This window comes from Phalaenopsis equestris, unplaced genomic scaffold (genome assembly GCF_001263595.1).
Source record: "Phalaenopsis equestris unplaced genomic scaffold, ASM126359v1 Scaffold000540, whole genome shotgun sequence".
In the NCBI taxonomy this organism is placed as follows: domain Eukaryota; kingdom Viridiplantae; phylum Streptophyta; class Magnoliopsida; order Asparagales; family Orchidaceae; genus Phalaenopsis; species Phalaenopsis equestris.
Window position 1 is genome coordinate 2,529,043 of NW_018164980.1, and position 19,817 is coordinate 2,548,859.

At 35.1% G+C, this 19,817-nt stretch overlaps 1 protein-coding gene across 2 annotated transcripts; it reads left to right on the forward strand.

Moving 5' to 3' along the window:
* The first annotated feature begins 939 nt into the window (after positions 1-939).
* Positions 940-15,207, forward strand: LOC110028924. Of its 2 annotated transcripts, none has more exons than XM_020730989.1 (4): positions 940-1,297; positions 1,475-1,882; positions 2,097-2,842; positions 15,082-15,207. In XM_020730989.1, the coding sequence occupies exons 1-4, from the start codon at positions 1,129-1,131 to the stop codon at positions 15,118-15,120; spliced, it is 1,362 nt and encodes a 453-aa protein (XP_020586648.1). In that variant the 5' UTR covers positions 940-1,128; the 3' UTR covers positions 15,121-15,207. The 2 variants fall into 2 exon arrangements, with proteins under 2 accessions (XP_020586648.1, XP_020586647.1); XM_020730988.1 differs by lacking the exon at positions 15,082-15,207 and adding an exon at positions 14,093-14,204.
* The last annotated feature ends 4,610 nt before the right edge of the window (positions 15,208-19,817 follow it).

The following is a 19,817-nucleotide window of genomic DNA, read 5'->3' on the forward strand; positions in this document are numbered from 1 at the left end:
TCTTTTGTTGAGGAAAGCAATGTGGAATACAAATTAAAAAAAAAATTTAAAAAATAAAATAAAATAAACCAAATACAGTGTGACTTACATGGTTCATCACAAATTCGTTTGCGTCCACAGATTAAGGTTATTCCACTATCAATAGGTGGGGAGAATAGAAAAAAATCGGTCAAATAATTGTTGAAACACAACGCAACTAATTCATCCACAGTCCATCATATAAATAAGAGAGGATCATGTTATATAAAATATAAATATTTCAAATATTGGAAATAAAATATATTTAGATCTCCTCAATTTTTATCTTACAGTATGGAAAGATCATATAATTCAATCTCCCCAAATTAAGTTGCCTAATATTAATTTATTTTAATATTCACACTTCTAATTTACAAAAATGAGATTTTAAAACTTTTCATAATAATATTCACCTCATCTTTTACTTTCAAATAAGTAGAAGACGATCAAAATGAAATCCAACATAACAAGTACTGTACAAAGATGATTGCCTACATACTCCACTTTCTCAAATTGATCGAACATATTGTCGTTCTTCAAAATGCCTCAATGAAAGTAAAAGATAAATTGTTGCATTAAAAATTACATTTTACTTTTAAAACATTATTAGCATTACTTATTTTGTGATGCTAAAAAATTAAATGCTCTTACTACTTATGCATACTCTAAACCTAAGAATATAGCTTGGACCCGACCCACCCAAACTCAAAAGTACCCACCGCAGCGAGCTTTCAAAAGTCCGCCTCATTGTATTCAAACTCCAATAACAATGTGTCGCATGAGCCATCTTAATTCAGTCAAGATACAAATAAATATAAAATTTGTACCCACTTACCCTAAAAACATAAGTTTGTATACCTTGACTCAAATGTAAATATATCAAATGTCAAGATATTATTAGTGGAGACTTCCCCCACTTGATATTTTTTCTCCTTTCTTCGCAGCTGTCCGGCAGAGTTCTTCCTTCCAACCTCCATTAAAACGACATGACAGCACCCGACCTTCCACTTTTTCCGATGGCCGAAGCCAAAACTGTCTATCAGCGTCGACGTTCTTGATCCGCTGCCCTCTCTCTCGTTCCCGTGGAAATGCGGAAGCGATCCACTGTCAATGGAGAGGAAGGATAATCTTCCGCAACGGGTGCCGACAAGCAACTTTTCTCGTCAGATCACCGGAGGAACGAGTCTGACATCCTCCTCCTCTTCTTCTTACTCCTCAGCTAGTCCGCCCGATTTTCTCCGCCACGTTCACGCTGTGTTGAAGCATCGCAGACCTCTAGGTTAATATTGCTCACTCTCTTCTTTTCTATTTATTGATGCATTGTTTTTTTTTAGACCAACTAGGGTTTTAGTTTGTAGTATTTGATGTTTTGTTAATTCTGTTAAGTTGGGAAGGTTAAATTTTGTGATTTGCGCTGATTGCTTGTGTTCTTTTGGTTTTGCGATGTGGTGTTCAGCTGCGCGGCCCGTTCGTATGATAGATCCTCTGGGGAAACAATCGATGCGTAGTATTACTTCTGTGCTTCCATTGAGCCAAAGTAATGCTGCGAAGGACGTACGCCAAACCCTAGTACCGGAAGCAGCAACAAGATTGATGAGCGAAGAACCTGCAGAAATGGGGACGACTCCAAACGATTCATCTCTCACTCCTCCATCTGATAGTTGTACCTTGACTGGTGTTCATGAACCGAAGATTAAATCGAACAGCTTTGATCGGGATGCAGAGATTGCCAGAGTTCGGGAAGAGGCAAGTTTGGCCGCCTTTCAATCTTCATTAGAATTAAAGTCCGAAGTTGTTCTGGCCAATGATGAATTGAAGCAGATTCAACCTTCTTCTGCCTTCAGCGAGCAGCAAACATTTCAGAGTAAGTAGTTTTGACATATCAGACACTTTTCAAATAAGAACAGTTTCACTCTTTTTAGCATGCGATACATGTAGCATTATTTTTATACAATTGACTGGTTTTTTACATAGTTTTTTCTCTTAGTTCTTCTCACGAAGATATTTCTTACACAATTGAGAAATGATAGTGGAATGGACGACACTATCTTATTACGTGCATTCTCTTGCATTGACAGTGGATGAAGGTGTTTCAGGGAACAGGATAAATGCGGACGAGCAGGGTCTTTATCAACAAGGTGCTCAGAACATGGAAATCTCTGGCTCTGGGGTACACTTTTCTGGGGCCATGGACAAGGTGAATGAGCAGAACCACAAACAAAATTGTTTTCAACCAGGAACACGGTGTACAACACTAGCGTGCTCTTCCTGTGTGACAACAATTTCTGTCCATTCATGCCCAACATTTCAGTGCACAAGTGCTCCTTCGCTAGAACAGAGTGCAATTTCCACACAAATGGTAGGGTCTGCATCACAGAACTTACTAGGTATATTGGGTCCTCCTCATCCGTCAATGCAGGATAAGCAAGTTTTTCATAACAGTGAAGACATGGTGAAGAGAGAAGTATCATATAATGCTGATTGCTTGCAGTCTCAGGCTGTTTCAACAATTAATCCAACCTCAAAACCAGATATCAACCCCCCTCAGCTAAGCAATGTTGAAAAATCCTCCCGGAGAAAGAAGTATGATCCCAATTTATTTTTTAATGTCAATGGAAAGCTATATCAAAAACTTGGAAAAATAGGAAGCGGAGGGAGTAGTGAAGTGCACAAAGTTATATCAGCAGATTGTATTATATATGCCCTTAAAAAGATCAAGTTGAAAGGCCGTGATTATTCGACAGCTTACGGATTTTGTCAAGAGGTTGGATATTTGCACAAGCTGAAGGGGAAGAACAATATCATTCAACTCATTGATTATGAGGTAGAAAATTTACTCATCTTTTAAACACTCCATCATTATTATTCTATGTTGATATGTTTCAGATGTTTACTTTGATGTACTAGGAATGTACTATACTTATAAATAGATGATTTTGTCTACCCTTAATACCTCATTTTTTCTGAATTTAGAATTCGCCAGTATCAGGCAAATTTCTAATTCTTTGTTCACTAGTGAACCCATGACCTTGCATCTGTGTAACATTGCCCACACTACCTCGTGTCGAGGCTAGAAAGTCAAATGAATCTAGTCGAGCTGAGCAGGAGCTTATTGAGCTTGAGGTCATTTGCCAAAATCCTAGTTAAGCTCAAGTTTGCTTTTAGTGGTATTCAGATTCCATTTGTTTAAAATAATAGCTACTTGAGCTTTGTTTGAGCGTGGCTTATTAGCTAATCAAACCAGCTTTTTACCAAGCCTATTAATGAGCAACATTAGCGAGTAGCTTGTTAGTCAGCTGAATAAGTTTTATTGAGCCTATGAATGAATAGCCTATTGAATTTAAAAATGAGATTTTAATTGAATACACTATTAAATAAAAAGGTATTATAACGGGTATAAGTCAGTAGTTTGTGTTCATAAACAAAAACAATCTTATATAGAAAAGAAAACAAAATTCTCACATAATCACAAATTAATTAAATTTATAATTGATTCTTAAATGATTATTTTATCGAGCCTTAATCACACGTTTTACCGTAGTTGTTTGCAAGTTTTAAATAATATTATTCATAATTGTAAATTAGATACTAAATTATTCATGGTCGCTCATTTATCAGTCGAGCATGTATAAATGTGTTTAACTTATTAATGTTGGTTAATTAAATGATTGTGAATGAGCTATAACAAAGTTAAGTCATGACTAGTTTGTCGAACATTTGCAGTTTGTCGAACATTTGCAGTCATTGTCTAGGGCCTTAGGCATACCCACTCTCACAAACCTGCCACTCTGTCGTCCATGTACTTGCATCTTGACAACCTTACTTTCATGACCTCCTTGTTTAATGGCTTTTGCCTCCTTGTTTCATGCGCTTTTGATCTCCCCGCTTCATGCACTTATGAAGTGTTGTTGTCCTCACACATGGCATCTACATCATACTTGAAACCGCCATTGTTGACCCGCCGATGTCATGTTCTATGCTTGTTTAAACTAAATTCAAAAATTATATTAATATAAAATGTGCAGGTGAAAGAATATTTTTTAAAATTAAGTTAGATTTAGTTTATTTCCAACCAATAAAAAAAATTGCAACTTACAAAATGTGTCTAATTATTCCAAACACATCTTATTTAATTTAAATTGCTTTCGTAGTATACATATATTTTAAATACTTGCAACCTAAGAACCCCACAATGAACCAAAAGGAAAATTTCAAGAAAAAATAATATTTTGTTATGTTTGGGAGAAATGAAATTTTCAAAATAAAATGTGAGTTTGGTTTGGATTTTGTCACATTTACTATTTTTTGAGACAGTCATCCGTTACATAATATCACTCAATGAAAGAAAAATTCAAGCAAAACAAGTGATATTCCATAGTCCATGTATTACATGACTTCTTCCAAATTAAAACAACAATCTATATTTTCATACTTATTTGTGGTAAAACAAGTGTGGATATTGTTTATTTTTGTTAAGATATTTGAAAACTACCTTTTTTTTCTTTTACTATAATATTAATGCTTATATATGGGCAAATACAATAGATAAAATAGAAAGAAAATATCACATGGAATATCCACAGTTATGAAAATATATTATAGAGCAAAGACAATGTTGAATAATTGATAACTTCCTATATGGTAAAATCTCTTCAAGTTTACTTCATCTCAACTTGCTGCTGATGTATCACGAAGATCAAGCTTTTTACAATGATAAGAGAAATAAGGTTGTCCTAAAGCCCTTGTAAAATATGTTAATTGGTTTCTGCTAAAGACATGAGGAGTGATTATCTTTTCTATTATGTCTGATGAAGTGACAATGTGACTAAATATCTTTTTTTTAATAAAAAATGTCACAACCCGATTCAGAACTTAGAAATAACTAAGACTAGAACAGTCGGTCGGATGGTGAGATCTAAATTTTCTATGTTCTTCTACAATTTAACAAATGGAAGAGTTATCAATCAAATTAAATTAAACTAATATATTTAAAATTAACTCGCTATATAATGTCCGCGTCTTCTATAAAAGTTATCTCTTCTAACACTCATCTTCAATTTTTTAATTAACCTGAAAAATTAGTTTAAAATAACAATAAACTAAACAAAATAGTGAACATTCATATTTATAAATCACAGTAATCCAAGTGAAAAAAAAATATGTATATCAGTCAAGCTTTTAATAAATCAGTAAAAATATTTGATGCTATTCAAAGAATTTTACTATATCAATAGCATATCAATGTTATTATATATCTTGCAATTGCCACAGGAGCATCACATAAAAATTGTGTCAATTAAGACATAAATATCAATATGTTTTTCATAATACGTACATTAATACCTTAGTGTTCGCCCATTAGTACCATCAATGAGTAACTCTATCATAACCAAACATGCACATAGAAACATACTATAAAAATAATTTCTTTTTAATAATAAATTTCATTCTCAACCGCATAGCTGTTATTATTATAGTACATGATTCAATAATAAATTAAGCAAAACAGAGCACAGGTCATTCGTACAGTATGAACAAAGTTTATCAGTATCGTAAATTATGGGTATATAGTACTATAACAGAAACAATAATTGCATGTGATTGATAATAAACAAAATATTACTTTAGTAACATAATATGAGCACTCACTTGATGATAGACGATTCTTTTAACTTCTATCAATTTCTCACCTATAAAATATAAAATATACAATTATCACTTAATTTTATTTTAATTATAAATTATTGTTGAATCACAACATTTTAATTAGAATTTCAACACTTTAAAGTTTAAAATTTAATTATTGAAATCAAAGTTATTATTAAATCCTTTTAGAATTAAAACCTAACTATTATTTAGTACCTGAATGAAATTTACTTAAGCTTAATTTTAAATAATATAATAACTTAAATAAATCAACTTACCTTTATAAAGCCAGCCGGGCGCCCTACTCAGCGCACAAGAAACTGCCACTTCCCCACTGTCCACGAGGGAGCTTCTTCTTGCTAACGAGAGTTTCAGATTGAAAGCCAGCCTTTAGCTTTCTCTCCCACATGAACGCACGAACTGAATACTTTCTCCTTCTCTACGATGCTTCTTCCTCTCATATTCTTCTTTGTTGGTAGGCTAGGGAACGACCTCTCCTCCGCCTCTCCTCCGCCGCATTTTTCTCCTTCACACCTAACCAATTGAAGCTCGAAACTGATACTTCTTCAAGCCTCTTCGTCCCGGCTAGGATGTCTTTTGGACTGTTCGACTCCTAAGTAAGTCTTTTTCACCGCTGCCTCCTCAAGCACGTCTTTTTATAGGGCGAAAGTAACCTTTAGTTTCCTCGACTCCTTGCCTCATCTTCCTCCATGTTCGAATCTTCGTTTCCTTTTCCTCTCTTCAGCTTCCTGACCTTCTCGCTTCATCTTCCCCTTATGTTCATTTACGCGACCCTTCCATTCTTTTTCCTCGATTCTTCGTTTCCCTTCTTCCCATTTAATATGATCATTACAAAAAAAAAGATTGATACCAATGTTTTAGACAGACGCCTACAACGTAGTCTACGCCATGCTCCACTAAGTCGACGCTGAGCCCGCCAAATAGTTTGAAGACTTATGTTAGGTGTAAAACTAAAAGGGTAATTTAGTCATTTGATGGTTATTATTATGGGGTACAAATATAACTTAATATATTTAGGGTTAGGGGGTGTGTGATTGATGTGTTGAATCTAGAGTTAGGGTTTGAGAGAGATCCTCTCAAATTACAGGTGTTTATTTTTTATGTATTTAAGTTTTGTTATTTTGTTATTAGTAAGTTAAGTGTTGTCGAAATGAGAATGATTAGGTGGATGAGTGGCTTTACACTTAGAGACAAAACGCGAAATGAATATATCCGTGATAGGGTTGATGTAGCTCCTGTGATGGACAAAATTAGAGAAAGTCGTCTTAGATGGTTTGGTCACATTAAGCGTCGACCATCTGATGATCCAATTAGGAGAATAAATGTTTTAAATTTGACTTATGTTAAGAAAGGCAGAGGTAGACCTAGGAAGACTTGAGCTAATGTTTAAAAAATGATCTTAATTTATTAGAACTAAATGAAATTTTGACACTAAATAGGACGTAATGGAGAAAAATGATTCATGTAGCCGACCCCACGTAGTGGGATTAAGGCTATGTTGTTGTTGTTGTTGAGTTATGTTATTTTGTGCTGGTGAAATACAATATTGTGTTTGCCTTATCTCTTTGGAAGTTGTCTCTTTCATATCAAATTGGGCATTCGAGGTCGATACTCCACTAGAAATCTTCCACTGTTTTGACTCGTATTGCTGAAATTGTCGAGGTGTCCTTCGCATTCTTGATCGAAACTTACGAAATAGTCTAAATTCGAGCTAGCCAGTGCCTTTTGTTGTGGCGGCCTTCTGGGTGGATGGCAATTTAGAAGCTTATAGGGACGAACGAGCTGATTTTGGGGTAAGCTATACATATGGAATAAGAGAAATTAATATGGGTCGAGGAAGGGAACTTAATCCCTGCTACATGGGTGGAATGAGCTCTGACCGAGAAAATTGGGGAGGGGACTCACACATAAGGAAGTTGAAGATGTTGATCTTTGAAGGAGATGATGCCTATGGTTTGTTTTATCGCATGGAGAGATATTTTGTTGTTAATGGGCTGACGGAGGAATAAAAATTGATAGTGCGACTCTTTACTTGTAAGAGAAGACTTTAGTGTGATATCAATGGAGAGAGTAAGATCAACCAGTCAGAACATAGGAAAAATTCAAAGGCCAATTGTTGGAACATTATAGAACAACAAGGGAAGGGGATAAGTTTTGTATTAGTCCAGGATGGGTCCGCCATAGATCATAGGGATAAATTTGAGATGCTATCTGACTGTTCCTTGGAAAACCACATTGACCATCTGAAGGCGTTAATGATACTTGGGGTGTCGGCGAATTTATCAAATGTGTCGACTATGCTGGATTGGACACTACCTAAGACATTGAAGGGGTTGAGTGGATTTTTGGGATTTACATGATATTATCTGAAGTTTGTGAATTGACCAGTTTTATTGCGTGGCCGTTGACAAGGCAATTGAAGAAGAATAACTTTGAATGCGGGGAAGCTGCGACCTAGGCTGATTGTACCAGTACTGAGGGTACTTGATTTTAGCCTGCCATTTGTAGGGAAGAACGCCTTAGGCTATTGGTCAGGCACAATATTCATGTAGTGTCAAGGACCCATCACTTATTTTAGTCAAGTCTTGATGGTGAGAGCTAGCCTCAAACCAATTTATCATTGGGAGTCATACGAATGGATACTTGATGGTGAGAGCTAGCCTTATACGAATCTCTTGAAAACTAGTTGTCTTTTGGGAGGGGAGTAATACTATACTGGCACCTAAAACACCATCCACCTCATTATTCAGTAAGTCGATGCTGAGCTCGTCAAAATAGTTTGAAGACTTATGTTAGGTGTGAGACTAAATAGGCAATTTAGTTATTTCTTAGTTATTATTGCGGGGTGTAAATATGTTTAGAGTTAGTGGGTGCGTGATTGTTGTTTTGAATCTTGGGTTAGGGTTTAGGTGAGATCACTTACCTCTCAAATTGTAGACGTTTATCTTTTACGTATTGGATTGTGTTGTTCTGTGTTGGTGAAATAAAATATTTTGTTTGCCTTAATATCTATGGAAGCTTTTTCTTTACTATCACATTGTTGATTGCCGCTCGATTATCACACTTAAGAACTATGGATTGAGCAACAAATAAGTTTATTTATTGGATTTTTAAACCACATTATTTCACAAGTAGAATGTACGATAATTCTGTATTTAGCCTTTGTGCTAGGTTTAGCAATAATAATTCATTTTTTACTTCTTCATTGCATAACATTACCCCTCTCAAAAGTGCATTATCCTAATGTAGATTTTTTATCCTCAATGAATATTGCATAATCAGTGCTGGGACAGCCTTCAAATTTTAATTTATTGCCTTCGATAAGCCATTAATTTTCCTGAGAGACCTCTCATTACCCCTTAAAAAGTGTTGCTACTATTTTTTTATTTAGTTTTACATTTCTCATTATTAGATATTTGCAGAGTGTCCTTGGGATAGCCAATAAACTTGCACCCAGTACTCAAATAGGCCTCTGTCATATTTTTATTGGGAAAGAGAATACGGTATTTGCAATAAATTCGCACCCATTAGTCTAGATAGATGGCCAAACATAATAGGCTTGATGGAAGGAGTTTCATCTGGAGGAGGCAAATAAGGCCAATGGGTATGAACCTATATGGAGATGGATTAGGAACGAGAGCAAGTGATGAAGTTTAATGCCTAGAGAAGATTTTGTATGGAGTTGGTAGGAGGGTAAAATATGGGGATGCTCATAGAAGGTAACATCGGCGCTTGTATAAAGGTGACTTATAAATTTATGATAACAATGATAACTTTTTAAGAGAGTCTTTTACATACAAAATAGAGAGTGGATAAAGCAAAAATAATTAATGATTTTGAGAATCGGGAGAGAAATAGATTTTTGCAATGAAAGAAGAAAAAAGAGTAACCCCACTCAAAATAGGTTGATTAAGTAGTAGACCATTAGAATGACATGTCTCTAAAGTTACCATGGAATGTTCGTGCCAATCAATGTGTTGATGATATCATGAAAATGTTTGTGTTTATGTTTAGTCACAATATTTTATTGGGCTGTACAGAAATAAAATTATTTATGTATAATAACATTTTAAACCTAGAAGAGTGGAAAGTAGATTTGACACAATTTTATCAGAATTAAGAATTTTTAGAGAAGTGAAAAATTGAACTTATATTTCTTGAAATAATTGTTTGACTATAACAACGATTTTGAGTTGACACTTTAAAAAATACACCTAAGAAGTTATGTTGTGTTCATCAACAGCAAAAGGCGGTATGCTTTCTTAATCTAAAAGTCAAAAGTGATGTTATTATATGCTAAGAATTTAATATCTCTCGACTAGTTTTAATCAAAAGTAATCTCTCATGGTTGGAGGGACAATTAATTCTAGGAGTTTGTGCCTATAAAAATTCAAGAACTATATTTTCAAACTTTTACAAAATGAAGATGAAATCTCTGTGCTGTGTTTTATTTAAAATTTAGTTTGGCTTCTAAAAATTTGATTCTAAACAACACTTCTCAAAACAATCCTACACGAATTTTTGAAGCCCAAATCAAGTTGTTGTCTTTCTATTATCTTACCAGTGGAACAATCAAAGGAGAAAAAAAAATTCAAGTGAGTTAGATTTATCTTCCTTGTGATTATTTTCCCTCTGTAGATAAGTCTAATTAAAGAAGTATTATTTTTTGATAAACTAATAGATATATAATTTGAGTTTTGAAAGTAGTATGTTTTAATTTTTGAAAAAAAAATGAGACCAAATAGATCTCATTCGTTCAATAGTTTGCATAATCGTGTCTGATACTGCGAATACTACGCCCTCCTGAAAGATAAGTGTAGACCTCGGCGATAGACTCAATCCTGCAAACTAAGAGATTTGTGACATCCGTTTAGTCTGCGAACCTTTTATATGTGACTGACAAGTTCCCCTATCTAATACAAAGATTAAATAGAGTTTATTTTACCTGAGTTCCAAGTTCCCTATAGAGACAAACCCCTATAGTTAATTACATCTCAAATGACTGGGGTCACTTGAGAAAACTCTCGATAATGATCAGAGGTATTAGTCTTCAAGATTCCAAAGTTTAGGTTTTCACGGTAGGACGAGAAAAATCAAGTGAGAATGACTCAAATAGGAACAGTTATTTCAGAAGTCCAAAGAAAAGAAAAGGTAGGAGATGTCACAGATCCTGAGGAGAACCCTCAGTGACTTCCCAAACTATCCTACTATGTGGCTGCATTTTTAGAGATAATGGTATTCAATTGTTCAATCCTGCGAATTTTATTATTTAGGACTTACATTTGCGTAATACCCGATTATGCAAATAGCAAGCAGAGATATGAGGGTTTACGTCGTACCGTACGACAACCTCAGAACCTAAGTCGAGTTAGGACTCATGCCGCGCAACATGATTGCACAGAAGCCTAAAAAGGGAGTGTGAGGATTTACGTCGCGCTAGGCGAGCTACCTCGAAGTTCTATGGGTTGTTATTATGCTAGGAAGAGATAATATTGAAGAATATCCTCTTGTTGCTTGCTCCAAATTCTTCGCTGTGCTGCCCACAAAGTTGGCTCAAAGCTCTTGTCATCGCGACGACTCCAGGGTTTAAGTGTTTGAGTTTGGTGGCTTATGTTTCCCAGTTTTGGTGTCAATGTTTGGTTTTGTTTTGTTTCAATTTTGGTTTCAGTTCTGGTTTTACATGCAAAGTAGAAAAATTGCAGTTAAATAACATGTACTTGAAAGGTAAAACGCAGTAAAGTAAAATGCTGTAGATAAACTGTAAAAGTGTATCTGGGCATCTGCTACTGTTGCGTTATTAGTGTTGCGAGCGTAGTATGATTTGCAGTAGATTTAAATAAATTTGCAAGAAAATAAATAAAGCAAGAAAACCCAGCATGAAAGTCATAAAAACGAGTCGTAGAAATCACAAGCAAACGAAACACTTAGCCACACATGAAAGACCAGGACTGAGTGTAAGACATTGGTAAAAGTGAGGAGCTCAGAGCTGGGTTGTGTGCTTCCCGATCTTGAACAGGAGTTACCAGCCCGACAATCTACAGAAGACAGTGCTTAACCTCAATCCAAGTGACTAGCCGTGGACTTTATAAATTTTCATAGAAAGATTTTCATGCGAAAGTTGTTATTTAAGTCTTTTTTATGCAGAGTTCTTTTAATCATGCAAAAGAAATTTTTTATTTTATTTTTGTAAATATTTTGTAAAGTCGTACAGTCCACAGATTAGTCACTCTAATCGTGCTAGAACTACTGACAACCTAAGAGTGTCGGGGGCAACGATTTTAATAGTTTTTCTATCAATTTCATCGTGTGATTATCCTCAAAAGACACTTATGTGTCTAATTTACCTTGTTTATGAACATTTACGCAAGATACATTTAAATATATTGGGAGGAAATTAAGTGAAGAAATTACCTTTAAGAAAGGAAAATTATTGAGATGGTTCAAGCGACTTTTAAAGTCAAGCACTTTAAAAGGTACTCTATAAATCAAATGTCAAGGGTAGGATGGCTTTTCCTTAGTATGTTTTGGAATCTTATTTTAAAAGAAAAGAGTCATGGTAAACTCAAGAAGATTTATATTTCTTTTTTTGTTCAACCACCTTATTTTATAGTGAGGTATTGGGACATGAAGATTTCAAATAAAACATTCTTTGTTGAGTAAAGGGAACAATGTTTAATTAAGATAATTTTGGCCATTATTGGCTCTAGATTTTTTAATGTTGATATTACATTATTTTTTTTATCATTGTTAGATTTCATGGGTGGATATGATTGACATCAAATTTTTATTTAATAAAATAATCTCATGTCATTGAAGTGCAATCATCAACCAATGCTATAAATCCTTGAGCTCCATAAATATTAAGGATTTCTTAAGGTCCTGAGATGATAGAGATTCATGGATACCCTATTATGTTACAACCAATGCAATTTATTATGAAAATGCCATTTGAGAATTCTCAGAAGTTTCACAATGAAAATTTTCAATGTTAATATTTTTAATAAAGAGGAAGTATATTCTTGAGAATTTGAAAAGACCATTGTGCTAATCTATAATGATGATCCCAAGTAATATCTTTATTAGAAATAGACATAAGAGAAATATATGACTATTGTTACAACCATTATTGTTTCAAATATATATAGCTCATATTTTTCTCTAGCCTTTTCATTCTTCTCCCGTAGGTAGGTCCTGATAAAATCAATGATCAATAAATTATGTTCTCTCGTAGTTTTAATTTTGGGCTACTTTATGAATGGATTACATTTTGACAACAAAATGATGAAAATATAGAATATGATTGAGTAAATGAAAAAAAATGTAAATATTCCTTTATCCTACAACACCAGCTTAGGAGCCATCTACTATGATTTTTTTTTATGGCTAGGATAGGGTTAATAGGCTTGAAAAATTTTGACTAAGGTCATCATATTTCGGTGGAACTTGCGTTAATTATGGATTATCCATCTATTATGAGAACTATTCAAAGCATTAAAATTAAAAGACCTAGAAGTTCCTCTATTTTAAGCTAAAAAGCATGACCAAGATGATTTTTAAAGAGATTTAAGAAGGTTCCTTAGCCTATCAAATTTTTTTTTGATCTGAGTCCTCTTGTCTCTATAAAATAAACTTATTCTTTGATTGACTTTCTTTATATTCGCCATGTCCTTGAGGTCACCAAGGGTTTCATGATTTCGATGACTAGCACTAACTAATAAAAAATTTTCAAACTTTTGTCTTATATTTAATGGCTTCCAATAGATTGATAGAGTTACTAAAATACATAATTTAATATTTTTTTAAGTGTAAAGTGATTCTACCATGAGTACCGTTCTTCTGTTTGGTCATGTCTAGGATAAATAACTTTCCTTCATTCATTCTTAGCAAAAAAAATTAACCTGAAAATATTAGTTTAAATTATTATGAGCTATCAACAATTTTATGGGTGTTTTTAATTTCTAAATTACAATAACATAAAGGAGATATTAATATAATATGTATGCTTGTTAAATTCATAAATTAGTATGATGTCATATGGCTTTTCTTCCATTTAAATATGAATATACATACATCATTCCAATAAATCTTTAATTTTATTAAATTAATATGCCGCCACTAATCTTTAAAATTTTTAGTTGACTATATAATATAACATTGAAATTTAACTTCTCTTTTCTTTTCAAAATTTATAAATCCTTATATTTATTTAGCATTATAAATTTATAATTACAACTTTACTATTAAACATGCACCCTTTCTTTTTTCATTAAACTGGGGTTTTAATAAAATTTGCAGTTATATTTATATGAAATTTGCATTTATTCTTTGCCCTATAAAAACTTAAGCTCTTAGAAAATATTGATATTTATGAAGAAAATCTAGTTTCTCATAGCTCAAGTTTGTCCAGAATCCTCGGCTCACCCACTGTCTAACACACAATCAACTTCATTGGAAGCTTTCATCGACATCCTTGCCTCCCTAGATTGTGTGCTTGCATGCTCGTCTGTTAGTGGCTGCTTGTCTGCTCTTGCTCAGGTGCTCTGCTTGATCTCCCCTCTCATCCCTTCTTTGTTTCCTTTCTTTTCTCACTTTGTCTTGCTGGCATGATTCACCCCTCCCTTTTTTTTCCTTTACAACCCTAAACTAACACTGGTTGAGCTGAATTGATATTAGCATGCTAATTTTTGTTTTTTAATACAGGGCTTTATAGAAGAGTTCAACTGTAATAAGTCATCCAACCTGAGTTTCTGTTGTTTTCACAGCTAACATTATGAGCCGGGCATTTCTGACAAAACAATCCTACTTACTTTTTCAGCCCATATTAGGGAGATGATTGCATTATTAAAGTGTATGACCTCCTTGATCAAGATTTGGAAGTGGATTTCAGCAAATGATACATTTAGACCGACGGGAAACTCAAAAATTGTTTTTCTTTCTATATATTATTTTAGAACCGTAATATCATTGCAACATTTAATCTTTATATCTTTGTAGCACAATTTTAACCCAGTAATTTTAATTGCATTGAAGTATTTAATGATAGATGGGTTACCTTATTTGGCATTTGAGAGTTCTTTTTTTCCTCTGAATTTCATAGATTCAAGTCTGTTTGTATCATGGATGATGCCGTATTTGGCTGAAGCAGTAGGCTCTTCTTCCAATTTTTTCTTGTCCAAATCCTGCTGTCCTTCAACAATTAATTTATTGATTTATCATTTGGTTGATATGCTATATTTTTCCATTTAACATTGCATTTTTGTCTTTCAATATATATATTTTTTATTAATAATTGTTAAGTTTAATTATTCATTCTAGGCAACTCGACTTGCAAGTCTTAAGTTTTTTTTTTTTGGTATTTTACTTGAATGTTTGTTAACTGAATTTCTTAGGTAACAGATAAAACTTTGCTGCAAGAAGCTATGGAGGGATCCATAACTTCAAAGGATGGAAGGATTAAAAATGAGGAATACATCTACATGGTGCTCGAGTATGGTGAAATTGATTTGGCTCACATGCTTATGCAGAAGTGTAGGGATATGGAGGGCTCAACATGGAATATAGATGAGAATTGGTTGAGATTTTATTGGCAGGTACTCATTTTAATGTTGCACAAATTCTTCATGCATCTATTAAGTTTTATCGAATTGAAGCTCTATGCGTTGCTTTAATTGCTATAATCAAATCAACCTTTTTCTGTGACAAAACTTGCTAACTTCTAGTATTTAGTCAATTTTATTCATGGAAGGTAGCATTGCTGCAAAATAATAAATTGATTCAAAATGAATCGGGGATGAAGAATGTTTGATGCAGAGGAGGATTGATTTTTAGGAAGATTTACGTACATAACGCTCAATCCTTATGTATTTGCATATCTAACACTTAAACTTCAATTTTTACATACATGCCACCAAACCTATGCATGAAAAGGTGTAAAAAGTTGAATGGGTGGTATTTTTTAATGTGATATGAAAATTTTTGGTGATATAAATGTAAAAATTAAAGTTCAGGTGTTAGATATGTAAATAAATAGGAATTGGGTGATTTGTATGTAAATGCCCCTAAATTTTATTTGGAATTACTTTGAAGGGAAGACTATTAGAATCTCATTTGGAAGATTTGTGGAATCATTCACTAGAAATCTCGTGATAATTAAGTTGTGGTTCGCTAGAATCCACGAATGGTGTCGTGCGGCAAAAAAAATATTGAAAATCAATGGAAGATCCCCAAATTTTCCCATCTCGAATGAACTTTTCTTGAATTGTTAAAAGTTGGTTTATGCATTATACTTCTCCAACCCTTTAGCCTACAATACTTCAAAATTCTTGATGGTTCCTTTTTGATCGTCAAATTGTGATATTTCTACATTTATTCTTCCTCATTTAAGAAAAAGACTCATTTGGTGTCAGCCACTTGCCGCATGCATCTCGCTGATTTGCTGTTCGCTTGCGGTTTTTGGCCTGTCAGCTGTCACACTCGTTGCAATCTGCTTTTTACAGCCGAAAACTGCTATCTACCTGCTCTCGGTTCGCTGTCCAGCCCTCATTCACTTCGAAACCACCTTCCATCCTCCCACTCCCATTACCCATCCTACAACTTAATGCTTTTTGGTGTTCTAATACACCTTCTAGGAGCCCTAAAATGGTGAAATCGGAGTTAACCCTTACCACAATCGAAACTGAAATAGTATTGCTGAAATTCAAATAGGTTACAATGGTTACTCTTCAAAACAGAAAATATACAATAAATAACATAAAAGGACATTCACTCCCCAGTGCAACGGCGATATGGCCGGTGAACAGCTGCGAGGGGCCTGCGATGGCTAGCAACAAGGTGGAAGGGAGCTAAGGAAGGATTGGGGGTTAGGCGAGATTCTTGGAAGTCTGGAGGGATGGGTGCGGTTGCAGATGGGGTTACGAGATGGATTTGCGCAGCAAAAAAGTGGTGTGGGGGCGGTCTACGGTTGCTTTAGGGATGGAGCAAAGGGTTGGCGACAATTCTGAGAGGACTGGGCATGTTTGCTGCAATAACCAGGGAGGTTCCTGGGTATTAGTCGGTGAGAAACAGGGAGAGCAGAATTAGCGGTAACAGTAAGGACAAAGAGGTCGTACAACAAGCTAGCTGCACACCTGATCTCGTAGCTAGCTCCCAATCATAAACTCAACTAGGCACGTCCGGTTAATGTTGACAGTGTTCTTCTTCTTCAATCACGTTAGAGAAAGTGGCTAGCAGTGTCTCCGAGTCATGAGGCCAAACTTCTTCACAATTTGTGTCGATGTCATGTTTTTACTGCTTCCTCCATCGATAATGGGACTGCTCGCATTCTCGTTCACGGTGCAACAAGTGTAGACTATATTATGATGAAGCCACTCCGAATCCCTTGTATCTTCGGTCTGCAATACTCGTCGAATCATTTGTTTCTCTACTTCATCCGGTGAAAGATAATACACCTCACCCTATTCTTTAATTGTCTCTTTATCGCCAACCTCCTCCACGGTGCTCTGCTCGGTAAAAAACACAACTCGGATCGTCAGACAACTGAAGACGATGTGCTTAAATTCGTGGCATCTAAAGCACTTTATGGCGGGGGCTATAGTAGATGCTACTCTTCTCAGGTTTTCTCACTAAGGGTGGCTCTATCTTTATCCAAACCAGTTTTCTCAACTGTGTGAGGCCTGCTCCTACTGGTGTCTCCTACTGTGGGTGGTTGTCTGACTAGTGGTGGTTACCTGCTCTGTTTTTTGTTGCTTTTCTACTTTCAATGCTAAGGTCTGAACATTTCCAAGTTACCAATAAGGTTGCGGCTACACCACATTGTTAATAGTGGGTTTCAGAGCCCCCCAAATAACGATCTATGGTGTGTTTCTCTGGCTCGATCAAACAAAACTTCATTTGCAACTAGCCAAACTACGCTTTACTCAATGGAAGGAGTAGAAATTCTCGTCTCTTTCGCACCTTTGCCTTTCCTTGTCACGATCGAGGGTAATTTCTCTCTGGGTTTAATTCCTCAGTGTTCTCAAACCTTCGCTGAATTCGACGGATCTCTCGTTGTATGTCTCCCCATGTAAGCTTGGGTATGTATCTTTTTGGTGACATGACCAGGGTTTAGAGTTGGGAGGTGAAAACAAGTGAAAATTTGATTTAGGGTTGCTGATTTTGAAAATCAGCAATGGGACATTAGGATTGGGTCCAAGTTTGGCTATGGTTTGGGAATAGAAAAGAAAATTTTTTACTAAGGGGGTACGGTGGATGCGAGAAAATTCTAGAATACGACCAATGTTAGGCTAGATATCAAATGATACCAGAGTAACCCAAACCATAATTGAAACGGAAATAATATTGCCGAAATTCAAATAGGTTACAACAATGACTCTTCAAAATAGAAAATGTATGATAACTAACATAAAAGGACACTCCAGGCGAGAGCATGTATGATAACTAACATAAAAGGACACTCCAGGCGAGAGCCAGATGGCCGGTGGACAGTTGTGAGGGGGATGGGATGGTTAGTGACAAGCTGGAAGGGTGTTGGGTTAGGACGACAAGGGGGGTGGGGGGACAATAAGGACAGAGAGGCTTGATGGCAGGGAAATAGGTGGAAGGGAGTACAGGGAAGAGATGGCAGCAAGGCGAAAAGGGGAAGATACACACCACCTCGGGACGAGTTATAACTGAAGCACATTCTCACCGTTGGATACAAGCCTAGAAGGGAAAAGGGGGATGTCGGCGGCTGTACAGCCCTCAACCTCCTTGTTGAACCGAAACCCCTTGCTGAGATGGTAGCCCGGTTCAGCCCCCTGCAGCCCCGTGTCAAACGGTGTCATTAGTTCTATTATATCTTATTATAGAGAAATTTACTTGCATGCCACACAATTCTTATGTGTTTGCATATCTAGCACCTCGTGTCATAAGATTATGCATGAAAATATGTATTTCACTCAAAGAAATTATAACTATCATATTTTTGATGTTATGTTAGCAATCCGTGGGGTGCATGTAAATATGGAAGTGTAGGTGTTAGATATGTAATCATTCAAGAATTAATAAACTGATAATCTGATTTTACAGCAAATGCTGGAAGCCGTGAACACTATACATGAGGAGCGAATTGTGCACTCAGATTTAAAGCCCGCAAACTTTCTACTTGTGAGAGGTTCACTGAAGCTTATTGATTTTGGCATTGCCAAGGCTATAATGAGTGACACTACCAACATCCAACGAGATGCACAGGTGTGACATTTTCATCCCCCCCCTTTTTTTGGGGAATTTTACATTTTATATTAGTTTCAATTACATCAAATCAAATGATAAAATTTAGTATTTTTTTGGAGGGATTTACATTCATAACACATAATTCTCATGTATTTATGTGCTTAACACCTAAATTTTAATATTTATATAATATTTTAGTGTCATCATCTTATTAAAATATAGGGATGATTTACATGCGTGCCACTCGATTCTTGTGTATTTACATATCTAACGCCTAGATTTCAAACATGTGTCATCTTACCTATGCATGAAAATGTGTATTATAATACTGAGCAAGTAAATGCCCCTATAATATAAATAAATATTGAACTTTAGCAATAAGATATGTAAATACAAATTGTGTCATGTATGTAAATCCCATTTTTTTTTTGTTCATACCAAACAAATTAGGAAGATTTACATACAGACTACTCAATTCCTATTTATTTACATATCTAACACCTAAATTTCAATTTTTGCAACACACATATATATCACCTTATATAGACATGAAAATGTGTATTTCACTTTTTAAAAGTTAAAGTTGTGATATTTTTGACATGATACAAATGATTTGGTTGGCATAAATGTAAAAAAATAAAGTTTAGATGTTAAATATGTAAATACATTGGAATTAGGTATTCCAACAAATTACCACATTAATCAAACTGCAGGTGGGAACTCTCAACTACATGTCGCCGGAAGCATTCATGTGGAACGAAGAAGACCAGTCCGGCGGCACCATCAAATGCGGCCGCCCCTCCGACATCTGGTCCCTTGGCTGCATCCTCTACCAGATGGTTTATGGCAAAACTCCATTTTCAGATTACAAGACCTTCTGGTCCAAATTCAAAATCATCACAGATAGAAACCATGAAATATCT